This window comes from Bidens hawaiensis, unplaced genomic scaffold (genome assembly GCF_021521415.1).
Source record: "Bidens hawaiensis isolate Kalapana, Puna unplaced genomic scaffold, B.hawaiensis_p1.1 tig00004685_1, whole genome shotgun sequence".
Lineage (NCBI taxonomy): Eukaryota > Viridiplantae > Streptophyta > Magnoliopsida > Asterales > Asteraceae > Bidens > Bidens hawaiensis.
Window position 1 is genome coordinate 1,729,745 of NW_027491287.1, and position 12,890 is coordinate 1,742,634.

The 12,890-nt window shown below is 32.7% G+C and overlaps 1 protein-coding gene across 1 annotated transcript; it reads left to right on the top strand.

Moving 5' to 3' along the window:
• The first annotated feature begins 522 nt into the window (after positions 1–522).
• Positions 523–2,647, top strand: LOC143627647 (F-box protein At1g67340-like). The gene is made up of 3 exons (XM_077097433.1): positions 523–800; positions 877–1,039; positions 1,641–2,647. Exons 1-3 carry the CDS (start codon positions 562–564, stop codon positions 2,367–2,369), a joined length of 1,131 nt encoding a protein of 376 aa, XP_076953548.1. The 5' UTR covers positions 523–561; the 3' UTR covers positions 2,370–2,647.
• Positions 2,648–12,890: the final 10,243 nt, after the last annotated feature.

Sequence of the window (12,890 nt, forward strand, 5' to 3'; positions counted from 1 at the left end):
AAACCGAAAATCAAAATACAAACTCAGTTTAATCGATTTCACACCAAACACTAACAAAAATAGAAAACAAAACCAATAAAGATGTCGGTTTTCAAATAACAAAACTTGAATAACAAATATATTGTTTTTCTCTTCAAACCAAATTCAGATTTTATGAAACCGAAAATCAAAATACCTACACACTTACCCAATTTTATCGATTTCATACCAAACAAGAACAAGCCCTGGTCAACGTCGTTTGACCACATTTTTCGTCCACTCGCCTTTTCTTCTCTAAAAACACTAAGGACAACCATGTTAAAAAAAAAAACTAAAGGGCAATATCGTAATTAAGTTACGTTATGTTAATAATATTCCACTTTAATCGTCAAATCTTAATTTAATATTCACCTTTTATTGTGTCTCCCCTCTCAACTTTCCTCTCTACATATAAGCCCACCCTCAGTTTTCCCTTTCACTATTAATTATACATACATACATCCACATTTTTCTGTATCTATGTATCACCACCACTACATGTGTATATAAAACACAACTCTTATCATCCCTTATCCACACAATATGAGAACAAGAAGCAGCAGTTATCCAAACACTAACCAAATGTGTTTCACCAAAAGAAAATCAACCTTTAATGAAACCACCACAACTTGCCGGAAAAGACTAAAGTCATCGCCAACGTTGACTATTTCCGGCCAGTGTGATTTTCTTGATGCACTTCCAGACGACATCGTTTTGTTTATTCTTACTAAACTTGCTTCCACTGCCACGTGTCCGGCAGACTTCATAAACGTTTTATCAACGTAAGGATGTTGTTATATAAGTAATCCAAAAGTTTGTTATATTTTGTAACTGAATTCTGTTGTGTTTGTTAAACAGATGCAAGAGGTTAAATGTGTTAGGTTTTAACTCGCTTGTGTTGTCGAACGCGTCTCCGAAAACGTTTGCGGTGAAATCGAAGAATTGGTCTGAATCGGCTCACCGGTTTTTGAAACGGTGTTCGGATGCTGGAAATGTGGAAGCTTGTTACACACTTGGCATGGTTAGTGTTACAATTTGTGAATTGGGGACCGGATATACACACCGTCTCACATTTAATCCAATAATGTTTTAAACGGCCGTTCAGATAACGTCTGAAGGCCGTTTTGATGATTTTTTTTTAAAGTTTGGCTGTACATGGTCAGAACAGTTGTCTGAATTTTTAACAGACGAATGTTCTAATAAGTATTTCTCAAATTTGGATCTTGTATCGTTAGAACAGCCGTTCGGATATTGTTCAAATAGCCGTTCTAAGTTCTAACCAATAGATTATTCCAACATTTTTAGCTAAAATGGTTGTTTGAGTGTTTTGTGATTTTTTGTGTTTTGTAAATATTTGTTTTAATAATGTTTTAAACGGCCGTTCAAACGAGGTCAGACGGCCATTTTGATGAAACATTTATTTAAAAGTTTGACTGATAGAACAGTTATCTGGGCATCGTTCAAACGGCTGTTCTGATCAATAATTTTGTAAATATGATATCTTCAATTTAACATTTTTGGTTAGATTAACAAAAATGAATTGGTTTAATTATAGTAACTAGTATTTTTGTGTGTAATAAAATGATTAATAATGAAATATATCCCTATGTTTATTGATACAGATACGATTCTACTGTTTGGAAAATCGGGGAAGTGGTGCATCACTAATGGCGAAAGCCGCGATTAATTCACACGCGCCTGCGTTGTATTTGCTGGCGTTGATTCAGTTCAACGGCAGCGGCGGTTCAAAAACCGACAAAGACTTGCGCGCAGGCGTAGCACTATGTGCCCGAGCAGCATTTCTCGGGCACATAGACGCCCTACGCGAGCTCGGACATTGCCTCCAAGACGGTTACGGCGTTCGCCAGAACATCGCAGAAGGACGGCGGTTTTTAGTCCAGGCGAACGCCCGTGAACTCGCGTCCGTGCTCGAAACCACGCCATCCGCGTTGGTTTCGGGTAACTGGATGACGTGGAACACGTTACCTCACCTACGCAACGGAAACCTGGCGGGGGCTGGGTGTCCGTTGCTTAGTGATTTTGGGTGTAACGTGCCAGCGCCGGAACCCTTACCGGCCAATCGGTTTCTAACCGATTGGTTTTCGGATAAGGTGCTTCAACCTGGTCTCCGGTTATGTTCCCACGCTAGTTGTGGGCGGCCGGAGACCAGGCAGCATGAGTTCCGGCGCTGCTCGGTTTGCGGAACAGTTAACTACTGTTCCCGCGCGTGTCAAGCGCTTGATTGGAAGATCCGGCATAAGATGGAGTGTACACAAGTAGAGAGATTGGTACTTGACGGAGAAGATAACGGCAATGTGGAAGAAAATGACGGAATGTTTGTCGAGAGTTGAAAGTTTGACGGTAACGGAATGGAGACATAACGGCATTTGAAGCAAAGTTTTGTTGGGGTTATTATCATGGGGAACTGAACATGCTTTGTTTTGACGTTGGATGGAATATCGACGTTAGTAAAGGAAAGTTAATTACTTTTTTATTTTTATTTTTATTTTTTTTAATGAGTAGCAATTTTTGTACAATATATTTTCAATGTAGCTGCCTTTTTAATTTTAAAGGAAATTATTTAAATGCTCGTAAATTGAATTGAAAAATCCAAAGTTGAATTTATGTTTGTTGTTGTTTTCGTAACCTTACCGATAATTAACTCCATTGCTTGTGTCTACTTAATTAAGCGGTTTCATCAAATGGGTGGTAGTTTATTGACAACGACAAAACTTTGAAATACCGAGGATTGGAAGGGTTTGAGAAGTCTTAAGTTTAAGTTTCACAGATGACAATAATTAAAATGATATTTGCCATTTAAAAAGAATTGAATTACCTCATATAGGATAAGCAAAACGGATACTAATACTGATTTAGTACTGTCGGTATTGAATTGTTACCAAGTTTTCGATTTTCAGGAACGGTATATCCTGAATTTTATACTGGTATCATGGATTTAGGAAAATTGGTACTGGTATTTCGTTACCAGCCAAACGTTATATGTAATTTAGAACGTAGAAAACAGTTACAAGAATTTTTACTCAAAAGTCAAAACCGAAGAAAAAATATAAACCAATTTTATAAACATAATTAAATGACTTTCATGAACATAATATAAACATTGGTGTGTAAGAACTAAGAAGTAAATGTTTTTGAAAATATAAATCATTTACAGAAAGGAATTATATAATATAAACATTTGTAGGTAAGAAGTAAATGTTTTTAAAAATATAAATGATTTATAGAAAACATTTAATGACTTAGGTTTCATTTTTGTTATTGAAATAAATGTCTTGTATAATTAAATTTTTATAAAGGTGAAATAAATACAACATACATAGAAAAGCAGTACACCATTTACATAGATGTTCATGGACGCTCTTTGTGAGCTACAATAGGAATATAGGATAGAAGGTACACTTAAGATCTTTTCACAAATCGTGGCTGTGGAGATGGTATAGTCGGAGCTAAAGCCTTATTTATTACGTTAAAGTGTCATTTATATCAATTGTAATGAGCTGATGGTGTAGTGGTAAATAAAAAATTTGATGTTCCATGTAACTTGGAACGGTACCTGTACCGACCGGTCCTAAAAATTTGAAAATTTGAAACCGGTACCGGTACCAAAATGTTCGGTTCGGCACAGGTATTTCGCGCAAAATTCGGGAAATACCGGTACCGGATGATATGACAAGTGTATCCCAATATGATGAATTTTCCAAGTAGGCAATTTGAAATATTCGTTAGCCGTTAAAAAAACAACTTAATTAGAAGATTTTTATAAATAAATAAATCATGAATTTATAAGAATAACCGGCAAGATTTAGCATGTATTTCAAAAGATATGAGGTCTCTAGATGTTATGTTTTAAGGTGAATAGTCGACACAAATAAGATAGCTCATACTTTAGTAAGTTTTTGAACCATTTTACTGAAAATTAACAAATAAATTATTAATAATAATATTTGAATATAATTCTAGAAGTGTCTCAATCATGCCAAATCACACATCTTGTATACGTTATTCTTTACATAAACTTATACAAAGATTGATTCGATGTGGAAGCTATGGACCATGGTGATAAGGGGAAATTTATGCCTCCCAAATGTCACCACCAAATAATCAATTGTGGATTGTGGTTTGTTTCTCTTCTCTTGTTTATAAAGAGTTTGGTCCAAACAAAAGACAATATTTAATGTTTCAATTTAGTCATTTTATTTGACAAACATCTATTCTTGTATTTTGATTTTGAATTCACCCATCATAAAACCTACTGGCAAAACAATTTGTTGGTACATCTTGGATGACAATAGTTAATAGATAGTTCTTGACACGGGCTAGACGAACTTGTTAGCTATATAAGGCAAGTTCGTTTGGTGTTTAGGGTTAGCCATCTCCATATGAACAAAGGGTGTTCGTGTTTGTTCTTTAATTAATTGTAATAGTTTTTATCAATAGAACAAGCATTTAAAGCATTTGTGACACTTTTACTTGTCTATTATTTGTTATCAAAGGGATTTCACACTTTTGATAATACGTTTCAGTCCTGTCAAGATTCATCTATCCATCCAGGGACCTACACAATTATGGATGTTGAGATTAGCGCATAATATCCTAGGTTATTTATCAATGTACTACACGGGTTGAGTAACTTAAGTGATGTAAGTCATGATATACGACATTTTTTTTTATCAATCACATGGACCCATGGAGGAGAGACATTTTTTAACAAATGTTACATATTATGTGAGAGAGGATGAGAGGAAATAAGACGTTTTTTTATGTGAAAGAGTAGTTTTGTCAAATATCCATGTGAAGGCATTTTTACGAACTTCCATTGAGGATGTTTTACTTTTTACCATTTTTTTCATTGGAGGTATTATAAGCAAACTTATAAGGTGTATAAACTAGGTCTTAATAATTTAGTGACATTAGCTAAAAAGATAAAAATTATACTATTTCGTTATAAATTATTAAGAAAAAAAATCATAAAGCATAGTGTCGGTCATGAGTGATAAACTAAGTAATTCAATTATTTATGACAAATTGTTGTCAAAGTGGTAAATGATTAATAGCATGTTAGTATGATCTTTTTTAGAAATACTCTTGCCACAAAAATGTTATTTTGTTTGTTTATATGTTTTGTCCTTGCAATTTATGATTACTAAATGCTTGTAGACCTTAAAGCGTTCTATATATTGTAGATTTATATATTATTAATAAAACAATCATACAGTATATTGAAAGTAAAATTAAGATATGTAAACTTGAGCTTATTTGAATTGGTAGCTCGAATTTGATATGATCATATACTCGGAGGTCTAAGCTTATGGGAAATTACGGTTTTCCGATCACCCGAGTTGGTTGTCATCCCTATCATTCTTCATTTTATGTCCATACCTAGTCATACCTCATTTTAAACCGGCACACTATTAAGTAAAGTCACAAAGTAAAATGTTTATTTTCGCTGTTAACGAAAACGAAAGCTATAGATCATTTATTCAAACCGCTAGGTTAAACGAAAATGCATGAAACACACATTTTGTCCAACAAAACACAAGTTGAGTGAATAATATGAGCAAGTAACATGCCACAATCATGCTTACTTGGCTTTCTAATCTAATCAAGTTGGATTAAATGTTTGAAATTGTATCCATTTTGTTGTCACTTTCATACTAATCACAAATCCATGTTTAAATTCAAGTTAATACTAAATTCAAATTCAAATACAAAAACATGTATATGGTATTTGTACCTAAATTAAAAATTAAAATATATAATAATTATATATTTTTTTATTAAAATAAAAGTTAGACACGAATTGGTTGTAAGGCTGCACTTTAGTTTTTCTTTAATGTGTGTAAAGCAAAGAGAATGGTCAAGGGAGTAAAAGGGATCCTAGGTCAATTATATATGATTACCACTTCATTCCATCACACACACATTCTTTTTCCTCTTCTCCAACACATAAACATGGACAAAAAAACATCACCACTATAGATTGTCATTGCCATATAAAAACTTATTACAAATATATATACGTGCATATACATACATACATATACACAAATATCTGAGAATACGTTAACAAGAACCTTATGATATTGTATACTTGTATGTGCTTTGAATATGATATATAAGACGACTATAATCGTCTTACTTCTATCTTACTGATTTTATTATCTTCCATGCATTATATATGACTATATTACTGTTTCTCATAGTTTTCAACGTTATGATAGTTATGTGCATATGTATGTTTGTGAACGAGTTATAATCTTTCATTTCATGAATCTTGATCATCCATTCATATTATAGAGGTGTAGTTCAACCGATGATATTAATAATTTGAGGTCAATTAAGCATCTTACGCTGTTGGATTTTATTTATTTTATTGGAGGAGGGATATACGATTCTGTTACTACGCTTCATCATCACGATAATTCATCCATTCATTCTCACCCGTTTCGTTATCAAATTGATCACATAAAAATAAGATACCATGTATTTTATATGTTATAGTATAGTCATATACAAACTATTTGTTGTAAATGCTAGAATAAATTATGATATCACAACAAAGTGCCATATTCAAAAGGAAACCACAAGTGATGGGAGATATTGATGAGCAATTTCTTCTTTACTTACTTTACTACTAATTTATAAAAAAGAAACACATTTTCTTAGTGGAGGAACATTTTGTTGTTGCTATAGTTGAATGTGCTTTATTTATGCTCCTAGGAACCCATAAGGGAATTTCTTCTTTAGAAAAAAGATAGAAAATCCCACATAAAAAAAGCATCTGTCCATGGCTAAGAATGCCCTTTTGCTAAAGGTGCAAAATCCATATTCGAATTGGTTATATCTTTTGATATTTGTTCAATGGGCATCATTCATGGCGTCTTGATAATCTCATGTTGGTGCATTTGAAATGCCTAAATGAGATACAATTCTTAAATGCGAAAGCAAACCAGATAAAAATACTAGAAGATATCAAGGCTCTACGTTATCTTTAATTCTCTAGTTGGTCCAGTTCTTTTCCAATTTATTGGTTAGATTGGTATAATTTCATTGTGTAATATGTTGCATTTGTCTGTTTTCGACGTTTTTAATAAAGTTTACATTTCATTAAAAAAGTATAAATATACTTCGCAGGACGTAGCGGGAATGATTCAGTCCGATTTGAATAAAATGCAATCTTAATGTTTAAATTATTCAGTTTATAACTTTTCATTCTAAGAAAATAAATTCGAACAATCCGAATAACCGAAAAGTTAACCGATCTAATAAACAAACCTAAAGTCCTAAACAACAAATTTTCCATTTAGTTAAACGGATAATGAGTGATTTTTCAAGATACATAGCAACATATGTGCGGTTAGGTTATGCTAAAAAGAGATTTTGCCTGAAAAGTATTAAAAAAACAAAAAATAACAAATGGTGTTAATTTTATATGCATGGCTTCATAATTTTTTAAAAGTTTATTTTTATTATGGTGTCAGATTTTTTTAAAACCAAAACTCCAAAAATACAAGCCTAGACACAGTTTAGGTAATTTAGTTAATTTAACATTAATGAGTTTTTAATTGTTAGGTTAGGTTTAGAGTCATAAAGGTTTGAAATAGCTAAATAGGTCACCATATGGTCCAACACACACATATATAAAGGTTATAAAGGCAAATAAATTTTTGTGTTAGAGCATATGCGATTGCATCCACTATGGTCCAAAAAGAATGGCACCACCATGCATAGTGCAATATTTAAGACTCCACCATTTACACCAAACAATTATGACATGTTTCAAATCACAAATTAATGTTTGTTTGTTTTTTTTTCTTTCCTTTTTTTTCTTTTCTTAAAAGAAAAAAGGTGAATATATACATAAATATAGTTATTGCATACAATATATAAATTGTATGTTTTAATAACGAACATAACCGAGTTTATTTACACTTAGGTCATGCGTAACGGGAACGTGAATGCATGCTACGAAAGATAGAGACGAGTCTGACACATCAACCGTCTACTTAATATCCGATATTACTTAGTCATTCACTCTTCCGGAGGCATTATGAAGTGTTATAAGGGCATTGATGCTTTTACAGTAAAGTCCATATGTAGCTTGAATTGGTAATGATTGAAATGACATCATCCATTACATGTTTTTTTACTATAATAATGTTTCAATAATATGGCCGAAAATATCCCTTAAGACGTATTAACCATTACCCATGGTCTTAATGGGGATGCACCTTACCCCAATAATGTCTTTGGGGTGATTATTTGTTATTTTTAACTTCATAAATTATAATCTACCTAATATTTTTATTTAATTACTCTTATTTTATTAATAATATTTTGTTAATAATGTTTTATGATTATCTAGATTGCTACTTTTATTGTATTTTAATAATAAAACAACTTATGAACACTCAAAAAATCGAATTAGTTCATGATTTCTTAAATGTATTAATAATATTTGTGCCATTTATAAAAAAATATATATTTATTTAACTTAATTATGGTTATTGTTAATTTTGATTTGGTTAAAGAGCTCATAGAACATCCGAGTAAACATAAGTGACAAATGAAATAAGGAAGAATGTGAAGCAATAATGTCGGTAACGTGTTAGATGATTTTGAACATAAGGAATGGTATCATCTTCAACAATAAACATTTCCCGGTGCCAAAGATGGCTAATTATATTAATTCACTTACGCTACCTTATTTCTTTGGGTCAAAGATGGGTAATTACGTTAGTTACAGTAATAGATCGAGTTTGAAGTAGTATAAATAGTGTAAATTTAATTTTGTTAATTTTCCGTTATAATTTTGTTGTTTGGTTCATTTTCGTTTTCCTATTATTTGTCCGGGCCTCTTGCTTCTTGCGAATTATCCTATTTTTTTGGTTCTAAACTTTTAATATAACTTGCCTATTAAAAAAAGTTAATTATTTTCATGTTGTTTGCACGTCAATCAGTCACCCAACCGGCAACCTCCATTAAATTCTTTTGTCTACATGCATTTATGTATGAACCCACCATCTTGTATTCACTCAACTTTCCCGGTGTTGATAACAAAATTATGGTGAAAGTTATTACATATATGGCTATGTTATCATTATACTATAAGTGATATATGGTTGATTTAGAAGGGGGGGGGGGGGGGGCGTCATTTATGTCATCGTATCACCGATCTCTTTGGCGGGGAATTTCCCTTTGCTTATCACCTAAGTAACACTAGACGGGAAGCCAAAAGGGGGCGCCACTCCCTACAATCCAATTCGTAGCATCCACGTGAAGAAGGAGAGCTTCATCCTCGTCTTCACAACACATAGTCTAAATGAATATTAATGTTTCTGAATAAACCCAAGGACATGTTCTAGGCTTTCCCTTTATTCTTCTAACACACGTACAGTATTAACTCTCAAAGACCATTGTTCGTTAGGTTTCAAGGGTTAAGTAGGATTCAGGTTGGATCAAGTAACACGGATACTTGACTCCATACCATACTGATTTATATTTGGTTTGGTTTTAATATTCATCAGTGAGTTGGATTCGGGCTTAGTTTGGTTAAGGTAAAAACCGAAATATAAAACATTTTAGTATAGAAACTATATTCAGTCATGATCCAACCCAAGGCTGACCCACCCCATATTAGTCCGGGTTTAGTCCGATTTCAACCCAACACACACTTTTTCCTGATACTCAAAATTTCATTACAACAAATAATAAGACTTCTAAGACTATTACCAAAGACAAGTTTGTAAGAAGTGTGTGGTTTATAGAAAACAAGTAGTTTCTAGGTGGACACTGCAAACAAATCACATCTAGATAAGTTGTTACATGGGTTGTGCCAAGTTAGATGATTTTATTTGTGTGTATTTTTTTTAACCTCTTTTTACAACTTTATTACATCTTATCATCCCGTGTTGACATACCAACTTATTTAGATAAACATTCATCAATTTTAACTCACTAACTCGGCACGATTTTCAGATCATAATAAATTTTGTAACACTCCTACCTTTACTAGTAAAAGGTGTTGATAGAGTTGTTTTAATGTTGTAAGAGATGGTACTTAACTATTGAATGTTCAAGTACATATCAAGAAAGTCAGTTTCATAGAAATGGAAAACTAGTGGGCAATGTATATGTGGAAATGGAATGAATTGTGGTTTAAGATTGTTGTGTCTTAAAACATATTAAAACATAGGGACACTTTTAATATGTTAGGAGAAGTTACCTTTTAACAATGTGCAAGTAAATAACGTGATGCGATTGAAGTTGAAGATAGGTACTAAATTAGAGATGGTTGGTAATATTATGATGTAAAAAAAGTAAACATTGGATTCTTAGTAGAAACAATGAGGAGGGGCCTCATGCTCTAGGCAACCTCAAGATGATATGAAAGAAGGTGGTGTCACATGAGTGGGTGTGACATGGGCATATTCGGCATATTCGATAGAGAACAAGAGAAGGACTGGCACGAGATGCAACTATGAAATGAACCTCTTAACACTTTCAAAATAATTGAACACTTGTTTTAAAAAAAATATGCTTTTTGATAGAATAAAAAGCGTGATCAATGACTGAACTCTATTGACAAAGTTTGAGATATGACAACCAAAAAACTATCGAACATGCTAATCAATATGATATTTGAGTGTTAAACTTGTTGGTATCACTTGGATTTTAGATGACTCTCATGCGATATTGTAAAAGGTTGAATCAAGTATTCAAGTTTTTTTCAAAACATATCAAACGAAAACTTGTGTATCGTACAATTTGTTTGTTTTCGATTATGACTTATGAGCATGTTACCTTCACTCTTTTGATTTATTGGTAGGACGTATCCATTTGATTATTCTATGCATTTTGCCATACAATCGTTTGAAATGATTGAACACGAATTGATTAATTAGATAAATATGAGAATTTATGCATGATAAGATATTAGTTAGATAGATTTGAGAATTTATTCGTGATAAGATGTATAGAAATGATTTGCAATGTTTGTGAGAACAAAGTAATTGAAATCTATAACACTTGATGATAAAGTTACTAACCTAATTTCAAGAACCTTAATTAACATACATAACAAAGAACACATTACATGGATAATGTATACGACATGTTACATTATGATTTTGTTCCCAAGTTTGGAAAATTACATGCTTGGATTAAAAGTATGCACAAACGCAACATAAATGGTCCACTTGAAATAAGAATGAACATTTTCGAGTGAAATAATTACTTTTTTGCACCTGAATTTTCATGAAATTTCAAGGTGCTCATTTCTATAAACTTTTGAAAAGATATTCCGTTAATAAACATACTTTTTAAAAAGATCTTCTAGTTTCCCGAGTTTCATTTAAAGAAGGAAATAGAAGGAAAATGAGGGATGGAAAAAATATGTTGTGTTCTTGAATTTCATTTAACAAAAAAAAATGAAGGAAAAGTTAGGTGTTCCCGAGTTTCATTAAAAAAAAAGAAAAGGAGAGGAGAGACGATAAAATAATAAGTAAAATAAAAAAGTTTGTATTTTTCCAAATTGAAAAGATTTGGAAGAAAAATAAACTGAAGAGAAAGAAAAGATATCAAAAAGAAAAGATAAGAAAAGAAAACTTTCGTTTCCTTGCCTTTCTTTTCATAAATGAATTAGGGAACACAGTGGACTTTAACCTCTAGGTTAAAACGGTATTTAACCTCAAGATTAGTGGAGGGAACAGAACTGGTCCTGCCCAACACGCGGGTACGAACCAGATGTCGGCTTCTCAAAAATCGTACCCAAGCCAGACACATTGGACGTCTGGAACCGGTTCCACCTCTACCCAATCAAATACCCTACTAACTCGGAACCGGTTCCTATTCGACCCGATTCTTGACTTTTGTTGACCATACTCGTAACAAGTTCCTACCCAAAACGGTCGGTCTTTCGGGTGGAGAAACCCAATACCACGTCGTACCCGCACGGCCGGGTCCAAAACCGGGTATTTTGTGCACTCAAAACCGGTTCCTAATCAGACTGGTGGGTCCTGTTCCGGGTATAGTTATGAGGAGAAACCCAACACCAGGTACCCAGCCCAGTTCCTAACTTAACACATAACACTTTAACAGCCGATACTCGGCCCAATATGTTTGTTACAAAGGCCCAAAAGCTATTGACGACTACTATCGCAAGCTCTTCTTCAACACCGTGGGGTTTCATTTTTTCGTTAGCTGTTGATTTTAATCACCGGTAATAATAATTTATCCACTGCTCTATTCTGTATGTGTATGTGTATGTGTTTATAGATCCATTCAGCTTTTGATTGCTTTTATAAATAAAATGTTATTTTTTGCACAATTTTATGTATCCAATGCGGAAATCGAAATATATCGTTTCATGATCTGTAAAACGAGCTGATTTGATTGATTGATTGAATAAGTGTTTGGTGAAATTATTGTTTCTGATTCTGTTAACTGAGCTATTGTGTTTGAACGGTACGAATTAGGGTTTGGTTAATAGCCTCTAACCAATTTTATTTAACCAATCGGTTTTCAGTTAATCGGTTATTGGTTCGGTTAATTAACAAAATCAAATTTGGGTTGAAATATGTACTTACTTAGAAATACATGAAAAGGATGCTTAATCACATATGAAATGTAGATATATTTCATATAAAGTTAACATACTAAACATATGTTATAAAAGACAATATAGTGTAATAATAATTACTCTAGTTTAAAAGTTTTAGAGTGATAATAATTAGTCTAGTGTTAACATAATTACGCTAGTTATTTGTACAGTTCTCACGATAAAAGTCATTTGTATTTGTAACAAACCCTGTAGATATAAATACTTGAAATGGTGGTATAATACATGAAAC

Bases quoted from the DNA above. Each gene is read 5' to 3' on its own strand.
- LOC143627647 (XM_077097433.1), top strand. From the start codon at position 562: ATGAGAACAAGAAGCAGCAGTTATCCAAACACTAACCAAATGTGTTTC. The intron at 801-876 runs GTAAGGATGTTG...TTTGTTAAACAG, and splicing joins TTCATAAACGTTTTATCAAC to ATGCAAGAGGTTAAATGTGT. The intron at 1,040-1,640 runs GTTAGTGTTACA...TTATTGATACAG, and splicing joins CTTGTTACACACTTGGCATG to ATACGATTCTACTGTTTGGA.